Source organism: Odontesthes bonariensis, chromosome 19 (assembly GCF_027942865.1).
Source record: "Odontesthes bonariensis isolate fOdoBon6 chromosome 19, fOdoBon6.hap1, whole genome shotgun sequence".
NCBI classification, from domain to species: domain Eukaryota; kingdom Metazoa; phylum Chordata; class Actinopteri; order Atheriniformes; family Atherinopsidae; genus Odontesthes; species Odontesthes bonariensis.
This window is the reverse complement of record NC_134524.1, coordinates 16,582,362-16,603,750: the sequence shown is the minus strand read 5'-3', so window position 1 is coordinate 16,603,750 and position 21,389 is coordinate 16,582,362. Positions and strand designations below refer to the sequence as shown.

General features: G+C 40.1%; 1 protein-coding gene across 1 annotated transcript in view; it reads left to right on the top strand.

Annotated features, from left to right (window-relative positions):
- Positions 1-3,099: 3,099 nt before the first annotated feature.
- dnah2 (dynein, axonemal, heavy chain 2) overlaps positions 3,100-21,389 on the top strand; it is a 67,018-nt gene continuing 48,728 nt past the window's right edge. Inside the window, exons 1-27 of the mRNA XM_075450887.1 lie at positions 3,100-3,271; positions 5,321-5,412; positions 5,531-5,698; positions 6,036-6,264; positions 6,417-6,527; positions 6,634-6,872; positions 7,172-7,363; positions 7,697-7,854; positions 8,333-8,420; positions 9,006-9,211; positions 9,853-9,982; positions 10,209-10,391; positions 10,541-10,755; positions 11,419-11,565; positions 11,751-11,907; positions 12,091-12,200; positions 12,421-12,550; positions 12,836-13,024; positions 13,480-13,624; positions 13,733-13,925; positions 14,618-14,818; positions 15,354-15,510; positions 16,917-17,091; positions 17,343-17,506; positions 17,728-17,889; positions 18,250-18,353; positions 20,488-20,644. Of these exons, the coding sequence (XP_075307002.1) occupies positions 3,100-3,271; positions 5,321-5,412; positions 5,531-5,698; positions 6,036-6,264; positions 6,417-6,527; positions 6,634-6,872; positions 7,172-7,363; positions 7,697-7,854; positions 8,333-8,420; positions 9,006-9,211; positions 9,853-9,982; positions 10,209-10,391; positions 10,541-10,755; positions 11,419-11,565; positions 11,751-11,907; positions 12,091-12,200; positions 12,421-12,550; positions 12,836-13,024; positions 13,480-13,624; positions 13,733-13,925; positions 14,618-14,818; positions 15,354-15,510; positions 16,917-17,091; positions 17,343-17,506; positions 17,728-17,889; positions 18,250-18,353; positions 20,488-20,644 (4,374 nt within the window). The remainder of the gene's footprint in view (positions 3,272-5,320; positions 5,413-5,530; positions 5,699-6,035; positions 6,265-6,416; positions 6,528-6,633; positions 6,873-7,171; positions 7,364-7,696; positions 7,855-8,332; positions 8,421-9,005; positions 9,212-9,852; positions 9,983-10,208; positions 10,392-10,540; positions 10,756-11,418; positions 11,566-11,750; positions 11,908-12,090; positions 12,201-12,420; positions 12,551-12,835; positions 13,025-13,479; positions 13,625-13,732; positions 13,926-14,617; positions 14,819-15,353; positions 15,511-16,916; positions 17,092-17,342; positions 17,507-17,727; positions 17,890-18,249; positions 18,354-20,487; positions 20,645-21,389) is intronic.

The following is a 21,389-nucleotide window of genomic DNA, read 5'->3' as shown; positions in this document are numbered from 1 at the left end:
GCCTACACCGTTACGTGTGTTATACAACAAGTGTCAAATCCCCTTCCTTCTAAACTTGAAAATGTCAACGTAATGTAAGCTAGCGCACTCGAATATTGTTTTAAAAAAAACCTGAAAATCACCACAAACTCCACCATCAAAAGCCACATCGCACATGCTTGGTGTGCTCGTGAGCGTGAGCGCTCGTGAGCGACCTGCCCAACTTCTTCTGCCCAGAGTGGTGTAAAAAGAGAGCAGCGATGGTAGCGACACTCCCTCAATGTGGAAGTCACGTGGGTCACGGAGACGCCAATAGTTCCAAACAAGGGGCGCAGCTCCGTTGATCTCAATTGCTCGTTAAAAGTTAAGTTAATGAAATAACAGCATTTTAAACATTTTTTTACATTTCTAAGCATTAGCTATCTGAGGTATACTCTTAGACAAAGTTATTTTTACATTTGGTTTGCATGAAATGTCGATATTGATGTTAAAAATGTAATGGATTTATGGACCTAGCTGAAAGCTGGTATTGGAGGCAAACGTGAGGTAATTAACTGATAATGTCACTAAAGTCTTTTAACTTTTTATTGTCAGGTGACATTATGTAAAGTTGTTTTGATTGTTAGGTTTTAAAACATTACCAAAATACTATATAGGCCTATAGTAATAATACATTTAATACATTTTTGGTATTTCTGACGTATTTTCTCCAGTAAATTGATGAAATTACAAAAAAATTTGGCATTGTGAGGCATTAGCTGACTGGTCTTTAATTAAGGAAGTTTTTTCAGCATGACTTTGCAGCTGTGATGATGAATTTATGAATTTCTCTGTTGTCAGGGAGGTCAGCAGATGTGGTGGTCGCTGCTGTCATGGATCAACCCTCATTAGGACTTCAACACATTTCTAAAATGTCCAAACCCTTAAATTTGATCAAATACAGTTCATTGTTGCAGATTAATCTACCCAACAGTATAAATAGCAGTAAAATAACTTCTTTATTAAGGCTTGTTTTACATTTTCAATGAAGACATTTTATAATAAAATGTTTGGTTGAAATCTGGTTGTTTTTTTGCACAACTGACACTTTTATTTTGTTATTTAATATGGTTTTAAACAGAAAAAAGTTTTTAGATTCATATTTTAATCAATTAGTTCATATTTTACAATAGTTTTCTGGCTTGAAGCACAACAAACAGGGTTACGGATGTTTGTTTCACATGTATTCAGTTCACATGAGATTTATAGAAAAATGATGTCTTCTACAGAAAAGAAGAATTGATCCCGGCTCATCAGTCAAAGCACTTTATTGGTCGCCGCTAGGGCTGTCACGTGGTTCATGTAAGCCTCAATAGTTCCAAACTTCACAGCGCTGTCAGTCAGTTTGAACGGGTTTTAGCGGAACGGAGCACAACTTTAACAACTTTCGGTAAATATTGACCAATAAAGTGCATTGATCACTTAACTGACGATGTATTTTATCTACGTTTTTCTTTTTTGGAGCAGCAGAGACACATTTTTCACTGTTTTAAATCGTTGTCACAATTGACATCACCTCTGATCTTGTTTGACATCACAAAAGTTTATATAGGCCTGACATTTTTGCTGCTTTTTCACAGTTCGTCAGGAGTTTATCTGAAGAAACACGTCGAGTTTTTGAAGCATCTTTGCAAGTCACAGCCAACGGTTTTCACATCGCCTAACGAAACAACACTTAATTACTACCTTAAATAGTAATTTTGACAAGCACTTAGAAACAACACTTACTTATTATCTTAAAAAGTCATTTTGATTTTAAGTACTTAAAGATAAGCAAAATGAGTCGAACCAAGAAATCATCTCCTCCACTTCAGTGGTGTGACATGGTAGACGACGATTTGCCCGAGGGTTTCTACACATGTACCATTACTTTTGGCAGTGGCGAAAGTAATGAGGAACCCACCAACCTGTTGGAAAAACAACCATCCCAGGTCCCCGAGGATTCCCCGTCTCCTCTAACATCAAATGACGAAGTGGAAGAATCATCCCAGGTCCCTGCTCCAGCTGTGCCTCCTCACGTCTTGGAGGTCCAGCTCCTGCAGGATCATCACCAGGCCTCCGTAGTTCGTCGGGTCAAGTGGAAGTTACCAGTTTCACAAACCGAGGAGATTCCATCTGACGCCTCTGCTGCCGACCAAGATTACGGATCGGAGAAATTCCACAACTCTTACCAGCAGAAGAATGACAAGATAAACTAGCTCTACCATCGGATGGATATTCTAAAGACAAAGCTGATGAAGAAAAACTTCTTTCTAACAAGAGAGACAGACAGAAGAGTCGCAGCAGAGAGCGTCCTCTCCCTGACCGAGGAAAAGCTAAACAACCTGGAAAACTCTTTGACCTGTGAGCGTCATCTCCGGCAGAAGTGCGAGCAGGAGCTCAAACAGTGCAACCAAGTTATTGCAGAACTGAGTGAACCTTTAAAACCAGCAGTAACAGAAACTGAATACCAGGCAGTTCTGAAGGAGGTCGAAAACCTGAAAGAACAACTGAAAGAACAGACTGCCGCCAACATTAATCTGGCCTCCAAACTAACAACACAGGAGGAGGCAACAAAGACTCAAGAGAAGAAGGTGGCAGATCTCATGAAGGCTTTTATTCAATCTTTCATCATCAAGCCAGAAGAACAAAGAGAGCTGGACATCATCCCACAACTCCATTTAGATCAGATCATTGTTCCACCAAAGATCGCAACTGTAAAAGAGTTGGCTTCACAAGAAGTATTGAATCTAGAAGTGGAGGAAGTTACCAAAACAGAACCACAAAAGATCCCTGACGAACCAAAGGAGAACGTTACATCAAAGAAGTGTCAGCGCAAGAACACGAAGACGCCAAAAACCATTCTAAAGAGCGAACAGCCTGAAGGCATCCAAGAACCACAAGACACAGAGGACATTCCATCACCCATCGATGTCTAGGAAACAAAGATCTCCGCACCCGTGGAGGAGGAAACAGAACCAGAAACGGCCTCTGCAGACACACAGGAAGTGGTTCCATTAGACTTGGCTCATCAGGCTGGATCGGACACGGTGCCAGAACTGGTGAGTCAAGTCGAAGTGGAATTAGTCCAACAGTCAAAAGATGTCTCAGAGCCGCCCAAAGGAAATGTTTCCACTGAAAAACCAAATCCAAGAAAGACTTGTCATCGTCACTGAAATGGAACCAGCCTCTAAACATCCAGAGGACTGTGAAACATCAGCAGCCTTACATCCCACAGAAGACACAGCAGTTCCAGAACAACTCGTGGACCAATGTGAGCCCTCAGAAGAAAGAGCAGAGGTGCCTTCAGCGTGGAGGAAGTTAAAGAAATACATGACGCCAAAACACCGCCGCCAGTACAAAGAGAAAACCATCGAGAGAGAAAGACACAGCAGCGTTTAGAACTCACACACAAGCCTCGTCAACAGCTTGTCAACCTCAAATGAATATAAAACCTTCTCCATACATCAGATTATATCATCAATAAAATATGATTCAAATTCATATAACTTTTGTTCATCTGTATCTTTTCATCCTGAACAACTGCACTGCCTGAAAGCATCAGTGCATTGTTCTCACAGCTGTTAACAGCATTAATGTTAAAGAGGGAGAGCCAAGAAAAAGAAACGGAACAGATAAGAAAGAAACAATCAGAGAAAACAATGAAAAATCACCTGCTACACCTGTGAAAACCAAACAGAAAACAATCCACGGCTTTTGTGGGGAATCAAGCCTTAGAGCCACCAGGAGCGGCAGAAGAGCAGAGAACAAACACACAAACAAAAAGGCACAAGCAGCAGGAATCACATATAACACATCTGTGGATATAGATTACCTCAAACCACAGGACAACGCAACTGCTTAGCAAGCATGCTACTGGGCTAAGATTAAGATCTGATTTATTGGTCATGTATACATACAGAATTTGTCCTCTGCTTTTAACCCATCCAGGTTGGCACATGTTGACACACACACACAGAGACAGATGCCAACCTGGAGCAGTGGGCAGCCATGAAGCGCCTGGGGAGCATGGTGCCTTGCTCAAGGGCACCTCAGCTGTGACAAGGAGGCGGACTGACACCCCTCCAGCTATCAGTTCCACCAATCCTTGAATGGTGAGAGTGGGAATTGAACTACCAACCTTGGACAACTATTGGACAACCGACTCTAACCACTGAGCCACGGCCGCACACTAATGAATGTGTGTGTGAGTGTGTGTGCATGAACATGCGATATACATGGCACAGGTCCCACATGATATCCGTGCTTAATTATGAGTGTATAATAGGGTCACAAGCACAGAACCCGGGAAGCCCACTGCAGGGACCCAGAGGACTGCAGAGGAAGGCAAGGCATCTTTTTTTATATAAAGCAACTCAATGTGCTTTACATAAAGACAAGGCATTTAAAATAACAGCATAAAGCAGCATAAAAACAAGCATTTAAAGAGAAAAAATAGAATAAAAATCAGTTAAAAGCCATCAAAGAAGAGGGGAAAAAGAAAAATATAAACTCAACCATAAGCACACAGTATTTTAGTAATGTTTTAAAACCTAACAATCAAAACAACTTTACAGACAACTTTACATAATGTCACCTGATAATAAAAAGTTACTGGACTTGAGTGAAATTATCACGTTAATTAGGTACCTCACGTTAGCCTCCGTTACTAGCTTTCAGTTAGGTCCATAAATCCATTACATTTTTAACATCAACATCGACATTTCATGCAAATCAAATGAACAAATAACTTTGTCTAAGAGTATACTTCAGATAGCTAATGCTTAGAAATGTAAAAAAAAAAAAAAAACGTTTAAAATGCTGGCGACTCCCTGACCCACGTGACTTCCGCATTCCTTTCTTTCAATAGAAGTCTATGGGAGTGTCGCCCATGTCGCCACTCTCTGAACGCACCCAGAGTGGTGTCTCTGAACGCACTGTTACACCACTCTGGCCTTGTCCTGTAGGGTTACCCAGACAACCAACCGTTACCATAGCGACATATACACGGAGCGGTAGGTTTGACTAAACTGCTGTAGTTTGACTGTGTGAAAACATGATGATTTGCTAGCTTCCAAACCCTGCCATTGCTGCTTTCAGCTCGCCTGAAACACCAAATAGTCATTTACATCCCATCTAACGTTAAGGTAAAATAAAACCAACAGTATTTTGCTAATTCGATAACTGCTCCATACTTGCAAAGCTACAAAAACTTAAAAAAATTTGGACGAAAAGAACGATGCTTTAAAGCCGAAAACTAAAAGTATCGTTGTAGTTTAAAACGTTATAGTTCAAAATTATAACCTGGTGTCTCCTGTCACAGTATCAGTAGCTACAAAGAAAGAAGAGATCTTGGAGGCTAAGACTGTGAAAGAAATGGAGGAGGAAGAGGAAAGCACAATGGCCATCCGGCAGGTAAATTTGTCAGTCACAGCAATTTTTATTTTTGTCTTTAAATTTGACCACTCCTATTTTCTCGTGCGTCTCTCGTCTCTCTTTGGACCCATCTTTTCATATTCCTATCTGTTGGTAGTTGTTTATCGATTGTGTGGCTATTTCTGGTGTGACTGAGGAGTCATGGAAGTCAGAAGAAAATATCAAGTCCCTGGATCAATTTATCATGGACATCTCTATCACATCTGTGGTAGTTTATGTGCACATCTCAAAGGGGCTTCGGGTGGAATACAGTATGCCTTTACAGGTATTTACCTCTTCAGTTCAGTAATTTTATCATTTAGCCTAGTCTAGGTTGTGATCCTTAAATAAAGAGATTTCTACTACCTTTTTCTTTATTCATGTGGGTTATTTTGTAATTTAATGTGATGTAAAGGCTGGATATTTGTTGATTTACCCCAGTTTGTGAAATATAGATAAATGAAAATACCCAGACTGCAATGCTTAGCTGTTTCGTCTATTGTCTGATCAATTGGAGTGCTCTCCTCTACTTTTTTATGTTCTGCTGATTAATTTCCCACTGTACATCACTTTTCCCCCTTTCTCTTCACCACTGCATCAAAATATTTATTTTATAGGAGAAGGTGGTTGAGGATCTTTACTATTTTACCCGCATACCAGGGGCCATAATAACCGAAGAAACGTTTGATGGAGCCGTAAATTTCGGCAAAGTGAGAGGCGATTCCCTCCAGAGGCTGCTTCACGATATGACCTGTTTGCATGCCCCCCCAATTGCTCTCCTTGCATACAAGGAGCATAACATCAAGGATGACGATACCAAAAGCATGCACTTCTTCATTGCCTCCATAACAGGTTGGTGCCTCAGAGGAAAGGAGATAATTTGGTTAGCCATTTCTGCACCTAGATATATTACACTAGCATTAGTTGTTAAGAAAGACTTCTCACTGTCTCTTCGTCATCAGGTATTACTGTGTAATATTTTACACAATTCTATTCTTGAACAGATGACTTGTGTCAAAAGTCAGGCAAAACAGTTCTATACATCCCAGTGGAAGCCCTACGGTTCAGTCCTGAGGAGGCCAGCAAGGACAAGAAGCTGGTCAAGAGAATGGAGAGTAAGTTTGAAAAGCTGTTTATGTGTGTATGTATAGAGGGATCTCTCGTATTTGTTTCCACCTGTACTTCCTCTTCCCTCCACTCTGTTATTCTACCCTCTTTTAGTCATCATGATCCACTGGACTGATCAGATCAAGGAGATTCTGAATGCCCAAGAAATGGTAGAGATGAAAGACAACTGCGGTCCGCTGCAGGAGATAGCCTTCTGGAAGAGTCGCTCGACCAAGCTGTCTGACATCAGCCAGCAGCTACAAAAGCCACAAGTCAAGCACATCCAGAACATCTTGCTACAAGCTAAATCTCTGTATGTGCAGCGGTTTTGCCAACTGGCCAAGGAAATACAGGTATTGTAACGTTGCTCAGTTTTGTCTTTGCAAAGGTGTAATACAAATAATATTTTATTAGAATTAAAGAACAGAACTGAGTATTGGAGCCCCCAAAATAGACATTTACTGATTGATGGTGTACACACAATGCAAAACTGGACTGTTCATAACCAGTGCTGTTCTAACTACAAGTATTTTAGCAAGACAGTCAGAAAATGTTGACATAATATCTTTTGCTAACATGACTGAATTGTTTAAATAGAACTAATAATCAGGCCTGTTCTCATTTGACCTCAGTGTGTTTGTGTGGTGCCCAGGAATGCTCTCTGCAGGCCCAGTCCAACCTGACCTTCCTGTCCATACTGAGGGAGCCCTGTGAAGAGCTTTCCCAGCTCGAGCCAGGACAGATTGCCTCAAAGCTGCGGCACATTGTCATTCTCATTCGCATCATCTGGGTCAACTCCCCCCATTATAACACCACTGAGAGAATCACTGGGCTCTTCTGCCAGGTACCTGGATATTAATGGTTCCAAGCATGGTGGGGTGTGTGCTTGATCTAGGTTTCTTTACTTGACCGGATATTTGTCCATCCCTTTGTTACTTTATTACAATTTCAAATCCTGTTCATATACACACGCTGACAGCTGCTTTTGTGACCATTGGACAGTCAATTGCCTCATGTTGATGTTGTTTTTTTAATAGAAGTCTGACCTTGTTTTGCTCCCTCACCTCCGGCAAAGCTAAATTTAAGGAATTTTTTAAATCAAGAAAGAGGACAAATAAACTTGAATTAGACACCCATCACTTAAATGAACAGATGTTTGTGTTCTTCGACGTTTCAGATGAGTTACAACATCATCCACTTGTGCACACAAAAGATTTCTCTGGACAGGATTTTCAAGGACTTTCAGTTATCAAGCAAGCAAGTCCTCCACGACTGTATGCAGTGCTGCCTGTCCTGGAAGGAAATGTATAAGCATGTCTCACAGCTTCATCATAAGTAAGAGAAATTGAACCAGAATGCAATATTTTTTTATTTTAAATGTTGGAATTCACTACTTTAGATGTATAAAACTGAATATGTATTAGTGATGGCAAAGTTAAAGTCAGACTGGCCAAAATTTTCAATTAAGAAACAGACTGACAAACAACCTAAATTTACCACCTGGATTTAACAAGGTAAAGAGGTAAGAGGCTGCAGCGATGCAGTGATTAATGTGTTTTTGCTGTCGGAAAAGTTATTTAACCCTAACTGATGCAGTGAGTAGCTTCTCATGCAAAGAAAACAGCTAAGGAGAGGCACCATACACGTGCAGTAGTTTGCTGTGTGTGTGCTGTTGTGTTTTTCCCGCTGAACTGTGCAGCTGTAGGATTTTTTTTCCCGGTTCAATAAAAGTGAAAAGACATCTTGAACATTTGTGCTTCCCATCCCCACCTGCTGTCAGTGTAACAGCTTTTCTGTGATTCTCCCCTATCAGGTATTCTCACAAAGGTTGGGTCCTGGACCAAACAAGGTTCTTTGTGGTGATTGATACTTTTATTAAGAGGCTCAGAGATCTGCTTGAGGTGAATATTTCTCTCAATAACATATACAGACTGAAGGACAAAGTAGCATTTTTATACTATATTTGTGATGTTTGATGTCAGGATGTTGAAATTCATGTCAGTCAGGTGACCCCCTCCCCTCTCTCTCCCATTGGACAGCTGCTGGAGCTATTACAATTATTTCATGTAATAAGGTAGTACTGTATGCTGACAATAATTAATTTTTTTTTTTGTTGTTCCCAATAAATCAACCCTGCTATGCAAAAGAACAGTACCTGAAGACAGTTTACAAAGATGGTGTCTCCATCTTTCAGGAGCTCCTCTGTAACCAAATCTGTTTCATGAAAGAGGTTAGGTTGCTGTGAAATGGCTGCTGTATTCTCAAAGCGTCCTCGGCTTCTCTGAAATTATCAGTCGTCCTTAATTGTTAGTATTGCTTAATTTAATGAAGTATCTCACATGAGCACAATGGCCCTTACTGTTGCTGTTGACCAGATCTCTTTGTGGATAAGGTTCTCTCTCCAAGCATCAGTGGGATATGATGCCAAAAAGAGTTCACACTGTCATCTATTATCCGTTGATACAGATTGTTTTGATTTATCTCAGGTTTGTGACTGCCAGCAACAGTTTGCCCGCTGGGAGGATGGTCAGAAGAGAGATCTGCCTTGCTTTAGAGGTTGTAAGGGACCAGGGTTCACTCGCACATTACTGGAGATTGAGGGCAACTTCCACCATAGGCTGCAGAACCTGCGTTCGGTTGACAAGGCCATCCTTGATATCAAAGATATCACATGGAACAATGAATTCAACAGGTCGATCTTCTGCTTTTAACACTTTGAGATCACAGCTAAAAATGATAGTATGTATCCATTTAGCATAGATACAATTTTGCTGAGCTAAAGATATTAATTTTGTCTATTTTTGATGGAATCAATGTCGAGCTTCTGTGCACCGATTAGATGACACAAGCAGGAAGTCAGATATTCACAGTTAATCTGGTCAGTTTTCAAAACATTAAAAGTCAGTGACTCGCAGGAAACAAATGAGAAACACAGGGTGTTGTGACGACACATATGTTTTGTTTTTTTTAGGGACAAACCCTCAAAGAAAAAGGCATGAAAATGTTTTAGTAATTAGATATCATTAAAGAGAAAGCCACGCTCACAAAATGCTTAATAATAGGAAAGATTTTCTGAAGTAATCTGTACAGTTACTGTTTCGTGTACCTACTTTTTTAAAGTATATGCTCAGATTTTAGATACTTTTTTAGCATTCATTTATATTTTTCTCTGCTCCTGTGGATCTTAGTGTAGGTGTGTTGACACGTGTCTGGACTGATGATGTCGCGTGATTTTGTGGTATTCATCAACTGTTTTTGTGTGTGTGTGTGTGTGTGTGTGTGTGTGTGTGTGTGTGTGTGTGTATGTGTGTGCTCATGTCTGGGTTTATACAGGTTTGGTACATTTGTGAAAGATTTGGAAATGAGGATACAGAACCTGATCATTTCTGTTTTTGATACCGTGAATACAGTTCAGGAAGGAATTTGGCTTCTGCACGTTTTTCAGCCTATGTCTTCTCGTGAGGTGTCTCATAAACACACACACACACATACATCTTTTACTACATAGCAGTTCCTGTATCGTTGGCTTGGTTATAGGTTATCCTTGCTAAAGTGTATCACATTTGAGAGCCTCCAGATTTCTTTCATGTTTCCATCAGTGCAAAGCCTAATTAACCTGTTCCTTCTTCTTTTTGGCTGCTAAACTTTCATCTCTCTTGTTGTGTTTCATGTGATGTCCTCCATCACAGGCCATTAAGCGCTTCTTAGAAGGGAAGGCAGAGGACGTGTACGCCATATTCAATAGAGAGCTCAAAATGGTAAACAAGGTGCTGAACGAGAGGAAACAGTCTTCTCCTGAACATATACCAAAGATTATAAGCCAGACCTTTTGGGCAAGGGCTCTAAAGCATCGTTTAGAAAGTCCCATGGAGGTAAGTCCATCAGGCTGTGCATAATCTAATACTTTTTAATTGGTACAACACATGGACTGATTAATGCCATCACATGGCCATTATGAAAAGTAAGGAGCCCTCCCTGTTGACCTGTTTGCTTGACTTCTTTGTCTTTTTTTCCCCTCCAGGCGCTTCAGAATGCATCCTTTATGCCAAACTCTCCCACCCGCAAACATGTAGTTTCTGCCTCTGTTCAGACAGTCCAAATTTTGGATGAGATTGTTCGGACAAACTTCAATGAGTGGAGTCAGAAGTTGGACAGACAGTTGCTAAAGAAACTGGAGCAGCCACTCCTGGTCCGCTGCAAGGACACGCCGGCTAAGCTGGATATCAATTTTGACAAGTGAGTCAACGCCAGCAAACAAAAAAAACAAAAGATACCAGTCTTTTTTGGCTATGAGTTGTTTGCTTCCTGGTTGGTGTTGTGTTATCTGTGCAGCAACATCAAATGATAAATAAACTTTACCATCAGTTAATTACAAATACATGCACATGCTATAAATACAGAAATGCTTTTGCAGAGAAAGTTCATGTAGCTTTCTCAGTTTTTTTTGGGACATTTTTTACATCCAATATTATTATAAAATGCTTTTGAAATGATACGGTTACCATGTTTGTCATATTCTAATCATGTGCATGTTATCCTTTTTTTTCCCCAGATGATTTTAGATCTATGTGGCTTGTTCAAACTAATTCTGACCACTCAGCGCACATTTTAAGCAAACTGCAAAACACTAAACAACACTGAAAAGCGCCTACATTTCTATCATCTATCTGGTTTTTCCTCCACTTCACCTAACTTTAATTGATTGTGGATTAGATTAGATTTGCATGAACCAATCACTGGCAAGCAAAGCTGGAGAAGGTTTTGACATTTTTTCTTCACTTGGCACTATTTGGCTTATTGGTACAGAGCAGAGCAGAATTGTCCACCTCAAAGGTCCGTGGCACGTACTCATTTTCATGATTTCCTCTTCTTTTTTTTTTAATGTGTTTTCTCGTCCAGATACCTGTTGAGTTTGTTTTCGGAGATACATTACTGGGTTCGACTGAAGTATGAGATCCCCCATTGTGTATCTGACATGTACCAGAGCAGGGAGGACATCAGGGTCCTCAGAGAGAGAGTGCTGCTGCTCAGCAGGAACTACAACAGGTCTGACACACAATTCATTTTTGCATCTATTAGCTGACATTACAGAATACAAATAATCACAAGCCAACTCAGCATTGTCATCACTTGTTAGATAATCTTGCCAGTTCCAGTACTGTTCATTGAGAAAACCAAACACAAATACAGTTGTGTACTCTTTGTGTATGTGTTGTTTGTATACGTTTCAGGATTTTTGGGATGTTGTCTCCTGATGAGTTGGGTCTGTTTCGGGAGCAAGTTTATTTCATTGATAAGAAGATTCGACCAGGTCTGAGCAAACTCCTGTGGTTGACTAAAGTAGCTTCAAACCTCTTCATCAATGACTGTCTCCTGCACGTTGACAAGGTTGAGACACACACTTCATCACTTACAAATCCTGCCATTTGAGTTGTATGGAATAATGAGTACAGTTTTGATGGAAGTATGAACAGGACTAACTGCGACCTATTTTGGGGGGCAGTAATAAAACCTCTTCTCACTGAGCATCTCTTCGTGTCCCCCTCCACTCTCCTCATAATGACACTCCAGGTTCAGTTGACAGTTGATGGTTACAAAGTCTCCAATCTATCCATCTCTAACCTCTGCCGGAAGATTAGTGAAACGTTGCTGGTAAAATTAGATGGCAAGACTGTGTACAGGTAACAACAGCTTTGTGATTTCTCCTTTGTTGCATGGTGTGACCATACTGTAAATGCAAAAATAATCAACCGAGTAATTATTATTATTTACTGTGTCATGAGCTGATACTTCTGACATGTTTCGTATATTTAGCATTCATTGCATGTCATTTGTGTAACAGTAATTAAGTGGGTGAAGTATTTTTCATTTAATTTTACACCTCACATCACTGTACTTTAGGAACTTGGAGTTTGAGGATGACCAGAGGGCTCACCAGCAGAGCTGTACCCAAATACTGCGCTCGGCACACCAGGATATTGTGGATATCATGACCCAGATCCACAGCATCTTTGCTAATGATGGCGCTGAGGTCTGAGCTGTGTTTTTCTGTCTTTAAAGATTGTTGGTGCACAAAGAAAACTGTAATCTGGTACTTCTATACAACACATTATTTTAGATTTATTAGCTGTGATATGATGTTGGGCATGGAAAATTGTGACAGTCGGTTAGATGAAGTTCCTTTGGTAGTTTCCAACTTTTAAAAAAAAAAAAAATCTGGTGTAGAAAGATTTAGTCCACTTTTTGCTTTTAAATGATAGTACATCTGAAATTTCCACGACTGCTTTGTGTGTAAATGTATGCTCTTGTGTTTAAGGTCCAAGAACACTGGGTCACCTACGTAGAGAAGGTGGACCAAATGGTAGAGGAATCTCTCAGAAGTAACATCAGGGACTCCGTGAAGAAGCTATTAAGAGCCATCAATGGTGATGGCAAGACATCACCCACCCCCTTGTTTAAAGTCCTTGTAGCACTGCACCAGACACCTACCCAAACTGCACCAAAGGTACCACCAACCCCTTTTCAGCAAATTTGACCATATAATGATGATTTGTCGACTTCATGTCTAGACGTGTCCATGTAGATTAGAGTGTTTGAAAGGCACAGTTTTATCACATGAACTTGCATTTGTTTCGCTGATCTACAAAAACATGGAACTGGCTCCATTCTATTAGGATACACCTTCATTAATACTGTCAATTTGCTGCAATCAACTGTACAAGTGTGTTTTAAACTGAGATTTTCTCATTGACAGGGCAACACTCGCTGTTTTAAAATAGAGCGCCACATGTCCTGATCAGACAGCAAAGAACAGACACAAACATAGGCACATGCAGGGCTCTTTTCCAATTGTTATCAGACTGAAACAAGCACAAATCTTTGGTTCTCTCATTTGCTCTTTTTTCGCCATCTCCTCTGTTTAAAAAGTAAAAAACAACTATTATTATATCTGTTTTGCAGGTGGAGCTCATCCCTACTCTGAGCAACCTCGTTCAGACAGTGAACATTTTGCCTCAACTCGTCAGTGCCATCTCAGAATTTAAACGACTCCCTGAACTTATGTCTTGCAAAGGGTCTGAGAGGAATCCCATACACATCAGCATAGGTTGGAGCTTCTTCTTAAAATGTTCATGAGTTATGTACAGTATGTGAACATGCCTGTCTGCCTCCACTTTTATATCCGGTGTCACACTGGTTCTTTTTGACCCTTCAGAGCAAGACGAGGGGATAAAAAAGACTCAGGCTGCAGTGAAGGCAGGGATGATGGCCAATGCCAGCCAGCTGAAGGCCTATTTGAAGAGCTGGGACAAATACTGTGCCATTTGGGTGATGAACAAGGACTCCTTCATACAACACTACGAGACACAGAACAAACCAGCATCTTTATTCGATGAAGACATACAAAGGTACATCGTTCTTCATCATAAAAAACTAATCTGGTCCTTACCAGACTTTAAAATTAGGTACAACTCAGATCAATGAAGGTACATATGTTTACACTGTGTCATTATTTATTTAACAAAAACTGGGCTAGATGGAGAAGCAGAGTGGGAAAAACTAAGTACACCTTTACTGTTCCCATAGGATTTAGGGGGGTAAGTAGCAGCCAGGTGCTGCTAATCAAATGCACTTGATTACATAACCATTAGCAAGAGCGAGCACCTCTATAAAAGTAGAAATGTTGACAGTTTGCTTGTCTGCAGTATTCTGGTGTGTGTTAACACAATGCCAAGGGGCAAAAACATCCACAATTATGTTAGTCGTTGCTGCCCATTAATCTGGGCCCATTTCCAAACAATTTGGAGTCAGGTTTCCCAGGAGTGGATGTCCCAGCAAGCTCACGCAGAGGTGAGACTGTGCTATGCCCAGATAAATTAAATAGCTACATGTCTAACACTGCAGGCCTTAATTAGCAAGTTAAATGGTAAAGTTCACGATACTACAATTAGAAAAAGACTGAACAAGTGTGGCTTGTTTCGATTCTTGCGACATAAAACTTAATTTTGGCAACACATTCTTTAAAAGAATGTTGAATACAACCATAAATCACACATGCACATTAATCTGTTGTAATGTACATCCTCTGATTCTTTCTCAGATACTCCGAGAATGCCAAAAGTGTTCAAGAGGAAGAGACATTGTTTAACATCCAGTTTGTGAGGCTGGACTGTTCACCACTCAAGTCCTCCTTGGTGCAACACTGCATTGAGTGGCAAACCAAGTTCACACAGCTTCTTAGTCAGATTGCCAGCACCCAGCTAAAAGAACTTTATGACTCCATGCAAGACAATGCCAACAGGTGAGGCGTAAAGTTCAGGAACATTATTTTGTGATGATTTCATTTTTCTATTGTCTTTTATTCTGTAACTCTGTAGACACTTTCTTGAAAAGACGATAACTCACAAATGGATTTCATGATCTGAATCACTTTTAGCAACACCGCTGTTGAAGAAATGCTTCAGTTGACTGGAACCAATTGGCAATAATCAACAGATGACAAACTCTATGTTAGGCAGGATGCTGGATTTAGTTTGACAGTTATATTAACTTCTAAACAGTTATGACACAACATCAATACACATCAATAACTTCTTCTTCATATCATATAAGATACATATAAGATGTATAATATATTACCAATACTGTTCTCTCTCAACAAGTTTTAGCATGTACAAGAGATGATCTTTTTACAAGATCAAAGGGATTGATTTAGCTTACACTTTAATTGCTGATGGATGAAAAAGATGATGGGAAATCTAGAAAAGATATGCAAAACTTTTTGCACTGCAGATGGTCTTGCTCATTGTTGTGTCAATTTCTGTGTCTATGTCCAGGCTGAGACAGCCTCCCCAGACACTGACGGGGCTTGGTGAGAGCCTGAAGCTTTTGGGGACTCTCCAGGACAATTTGGCTAAGACAGAAGCTCAGATTCCTCTTATCCATGAACAGTTTGCTATACTGGACAAGTATGAAGTCCTGGTGGAAAAGAACGTAAGTGCCTTGTTCAAGGTCCAAGTATATAAAGTATATAATGGACAGTGGCCTTAAGTGCAGACCCCAAACTTTAATTTGGAGGTATTAATAAAAGGGATTTGGAATAACAGGTCTTTAATATAAAGAACATATGGGTTTCCTTCTTTGTGATACTTTGTCAGGATTTTTCTGCAGCTGTCTTCAGTTGTTGGTTGTTTGTCCTCAGCAAGTAAAATGCTGCTTGATTGACTCGGCCATGGCGTAATTTTCCACCTCTTTACGTTTAAGAGCTTCTGGGTTGCCTTTTTTCAATTTGGTTCGGATTATTGTCGGTCTGTAAAGCTCCACCCAATCATCTTTATTACACTCCATATAATCTGACACTATATCCCATCTTCTTTTTGTTTCTGCTTGCTCTCTTTTGGATTTGTTTCGCTTATACAGCCGAAGGATGACCTGTTTAATTGGCATTAAGAACTCCTTTGACTGGTTGTGTTAGACGTTGTAGATGTTCACCTGATGAAGACTTACGAAAAGGAATGACCCACATTCCTCCTTTAAACAGAAGGCCTTTTCACTCACGCCTTTAAAGCCAAGACTGATGCACCTTTGTTGTGCATTGGTGTCTTGTGTGAAAGACACAGAGATGGCATGGTGGGTCTAAGTTGACCCGCCGCAGAAATGCCTCTGAGCCAGAAGGGGAGGAAGAAACAAAGGGATCCACAGATGGAAAAATTGTTATTTTTGAGATTAACTGTGAATGTGAATAACCTCAAAAAAGGAGAGATTCTTCCCTTTGATCATGTCTTTATAATCGAACTGTAACTTGAATATATTTTGGTAAACTGCTAAAATAACTAAAACCACCAGTGTAAAAAATGTTAACGTGTTTATATTTTGGGTGAGCATCAAAAGGTTTTACAGTGTAGCAGCCCTTTTTGGTCAGAATTCGCTGTGACACCTTGAATCCACACAGCCACTCTATGGCAGCAGTCCATCTGGGATATTTGTGTGGCAGCATTTATGCAGCATCATAATCATGCAACATAATCCATTTGCATTTTCAGAAGCAGATCAGTATAATTTGGCAGAAATTGACAGCCATTTTTCATTGTGAAACAATTGTAGATTAATTGCTCTCCTGGTGTTTGCATAGCTAAAATGTCTATCAAGTGTGACAGAGGGAGAAATATTCAATTTTCACACTTGATTTAAATACAAGTGGCTGGAGTCAGCAAAAACGCATCTCTTCTTATCAAGGCCACGTTGTTAAATTCTTTCCTTGAAGTGAGATAATGAAAAATGTCGTGTTTTATGCACCTTGTGGGTTACTGTATTTATCTGCACATGAATGAACATTCAGAAAACTGAATTATTTCTTACCATCATCTCGATCCTGTCTGTCTCATTTGGTTTGCGCACAGGTTGAAGAAATGCGTGAGGGGCTGGATGAGGAGTGGGTGTGGTTCCAGCAAGTGTTGATTGACAGTGACATTATGCTGCAGAAACACAAGGAACAGTTCAAGAACAATCTCATCCTCTCCTCTGAGGAGTTCAAGAAGAAGATTGAGAGCACTGTGCAGGAGTTCAGCACCGGAGGTCTCACACACTCAGCTCTTACTCACTCTTTCAAACACTCACCATCATGGATTGTGCCCTTTACCGTTCCCCTCAGTGTTGTCTGCTCTTTAATGAATGAATTGTGAATGATTTATATGAAGCCTCTTTGGGAAGGACACAACCTTTAAAAAGATATTCATTGTGTAATTTGTCTTCTTTTCGTTTTTGAGTGTAGACATGCCGGTGTGTCTTTGTTTACTTGTCTTTCATTTTTGCATTTGCACATCCAGGTCCATTTCACAGTACTCTGGGGACTGACTTGGCCTTGAAACGAATAGCAGAACATTGCAGACAACTCGAGACCCTAAAACAGGAGGAGAACACCATCATGGATGGGCTGGGCTTCTTCAAAATTGAACAGCCCCCCTCCAAAATGATCCAGATGCTGGAAAAGGTCTGAAGCAACATTAGGAACATAGTCCTTCCATGCTGTAGCACATTGAACTCTTATCCAATGGGGGTTACTGTGGAAATTGTTGCTCAGCTCATATGATAGATGGTGATAGCAACTTGTACTTACAGCAGAAAGCCTAAAAAGCCAGATTGAACTCTAGTATGCTGTGATGGAATCATTTTGATTGCATGTCCCTTCCTGTATCTCTATGTGCTGTGCAGGACATAGATCAACTGCAACAGGTTTGGGAAATCACGCAGGAATGGAATGGCAATTGGAACGACTGGAAGAGTGGTCAGCTTGCTACGCTTCAGACGGATATAATGGAGAGCACAGCTCAGGACATGTTCAAAAAACTCCACATACTCCAGAGAGATCTCAAGGTCAGTTTTGCCCTATGTGACTCAATCAAAAATCTGCAGATTATGGCTTTCTACTACAATGCTAGTCATGGTTTGCCGGTTAGAAAAAACATTTGCACAAAATATAATCTGTATAGTGCAATATTTAGCAATACTTTGGTTATGGTCTGTGTTGCGAATTTAGTGAATGTAGCAATTTGATATGGATACGTAGCAAATTATTACTTTCATACCAACAAACACCACTTTTACATTAACAGCTACATGTACAAATGCAGGTGATAATATCACGAAATGCTCCAGTGCCTAATAATAATGACCCCGGCAGCAATCGAATTTACTTTACACAAAAGTGAGAACGTTGCCTTTGATTGTTTGCAGGATAAGAATTGGGCCATCGTGGACTTTTCCAAGAGGAAGGTTGACCAGTTAAAGCAGATGATCCCTCTTATTGCTGATCTGAGGAACCCGGCCTTAAGAGACAGGTACTGACTGACTTGGAATCACACTATGTGTCTCTGTTTACTGTTATTTTGCAGTAGATACTCTACACGTCACAAGACAACAACATGTCAGTCAAACAGATAGATAGATAGATAGATAGATAGATAGATAGATAGATAGATAGATAGATAGATAAATAATAACGCACAAATATAGATAGATAGATAGATAGATAGATAGATAGATAGATAGATAGATAGATAGATAGATAGATAATAACGCACAAATACAGATAGATAGATAGATAGATAGATAGATAATAACGCACAAATACAGATAGATAGATAGATAGATAGATAGATAGATAGATAGATAGATAGATAGATAGATAGATAATAACGCACAAATACGTGGCCTAAATGCTTTTTTTCCAAACAGTGCCTGTAACACGGCTGGTAAAAAAAAAAGACAGTAGCCTACCTGGAAAAGTCATTGATTGCCTTCTTCATCTTCCTCCTGCGCACTAAAACCGCCAAAGTCATCTTCTTCAGTGTCTGATTTGAACAGCCTCAGAATTAGACCACCGTGAACTATCCGTTAATTCTATTGGTCTAATGTTACGAGGCAAAATGTTTTTGCGAGGTGCTGTTGTTTTCCCTTTCCTCCCCCTGACTGCTGGGGATGGGTGCTGAGGAGATTGGTAGGGGAGCAGGGTGGTTTGGAGACACATTATCAATACAGTCAAACCTGTTGAAGAAGTGGTTAAACTGGTCTGCTCTCTCTGTGTCTCCCTGTGCGGTGCTGCGGCTCTTCTTACAGCCTGTGACGGTGTTCATCCCCTCCCAGACCTCTTTTAGGTTGTTTTGTTGGAGTTTCTGCTCCACCTTTCTGCTCTTATAATGCACTTATGATAGTAATGTGGTTTGATCTTAGCTTATGTCCTCCAAATATTATTCATGCAAACTTTACAGTTCCTTACCACCTATATTTAACGAAATTCAATCACCAAAGAAAATTACACCCCAAACAATTTAAGAACATATATATGTTGTATGTATTTTTTCTTTTCTTTAATTTCTTATTATATTAATCTGGTGTTGTGACAGGCCGACTACATGTCTTATGTTTGAAAAAGGATTAAGTCACATGTGCCTTTATCATTTTCCAGAGCTTATTTCCCAGTGGACCATCCAGACCTTTGCTGTATTTAGTCCTCTGCCTTCAAAAATTGTCTCTCATTTCAATACATGAGCTTTGCTCATAAAGACAAACTGAAAACTGAAATGAAAATCCATCTCATTTGCTTTGTCCTGTCTATCTCGTCAATTTGCACTGCCAAAAAAATGTATTAGTCGTGGCTTCCTGGACGCACTCTTCTTGTAACATAAATGTAAATAGACAGAATTAGGTCTGACACTACTCCACATAACAACTGAGAGGAAGCTGTAAAAAGAAAAACAAAAAAAAAGAAACTTGAGGACTGTGGGGATTTTAAAAAGAGGCATGTTGAGAAAGATGGCAACTGATAAAAAGAGAGTAATTACTTTCTGGTCGTTATCAAACATAGCTAAGTTCCCAGGGTCTCAGACTTGAACGTGATTCAGCCGAAGATGAACAGCCAGAAAGTGTCGGTTGGCTTCTTTCCCTCTAGTACAACCTCCATCTTTCTCCTCTAAGCACCATCTGTTAGTTTACCAGTGATTCTCTGACAATTCACAGTGAAACATCTGTAATGCCCAGATATCTTTATATTCATATGTAAGCAACTACCCTAGTTTTCTTTACTTTCCTTGGCAGGAAAAGAACACACCACTTTAGTGCATTAGTGATACCATAGAGCCATGCTTTCCTTCAGTAAGCAGTGCCAAAGCCTCCATGATGCAGTTTTTAAATCTGTACAAACAGTGTGTGAAGCTATAAAGCAGTTTAACTGTGTTTTTCAAGTTTGCTGTTGTTACTTCAAAGTTGTCTTAGAGCTTTGATTTTACAGTAAACATGACACTGGCAGATTATAAATGATGTGGTATTTTATTATAGATACAATATGTGTGATTTGCTTTGCTATTTGTCACCTGGCAGACACTAGTATTTTGCACTTACTTTTTTTCTTCCAATGATTAGCAGGGTTGCTTCAGAGTAAGACTAACCAGACTTTCAAATGTCACCTTCTTCCAGACACTGGAAGCAGATCTGTGAGGAGCTGCAGAGCTCTTTTGAGCCAACCAGCGCTGAATTTACCCTGGAAAAGATCATAACTCTGGGCCTGGACGATTATGCTGAAAAAATATCCGAGATTTCTGGAGCCGCCAGCAAGGAACTGTCCATTGAACAGGTCCAGTATTTTACTTGTTTGTGCTTTCCCTCGTTGGGCAGTTTTGTTACTTACCTGACCCCGTGCATTCTTGTGTCTGGCTGAGGAATTTGGTTTGCCAAATCAGAAGCTTGAGACTTAATAGCTTGAACAGCAGCCATGCCTGCAGCTCAGCCTTCGCCCTCTTCATGCTGCCAGCAGTCTCTCTCCACTCCTTCACTCTACATCACAATATTCACAGAGGTTATAGCAGTGCAGTTTTTATGGCCAAGTTTATGCATATAAAAGCATGGAGCAATTAGCACATACGATTATCATGTAATTAGTAGCCGATTTACTTAATCAGCTGGATATTGCTCCGTTAGAAACTGGGACTGCTTTCTAAGAATTGTGAGCAAATGGGAGCCTAAAAAAATCCTGCCGTTATCACAATGTGATAACACAGAGTGGTCGTTCATGGCAAAGTAAACGTGAGCGTATTTGCAATTGACAGATTTACAATGTCATGGCAAGTGTCAAGAACATTATGAACTTTCTGTTTAGGCTTGACATCTGATGCCTCGTTTCGAGGTACCTGCGTGTTTTGGCGTGCGAGTCAACCGACAAAACTGCATCTTCTTTTTTTCCCACTACAGAATTAGCTTTGAGTATATAAGAGAGACCTCACTGAATACAAGAAAGCTGGAAAAATTAAGTAGCTTACAGTCAAAATGTTTGACTGTTTTCTTAACACATTTAGGAGAAACTTTAGACGATAATGTCTTGT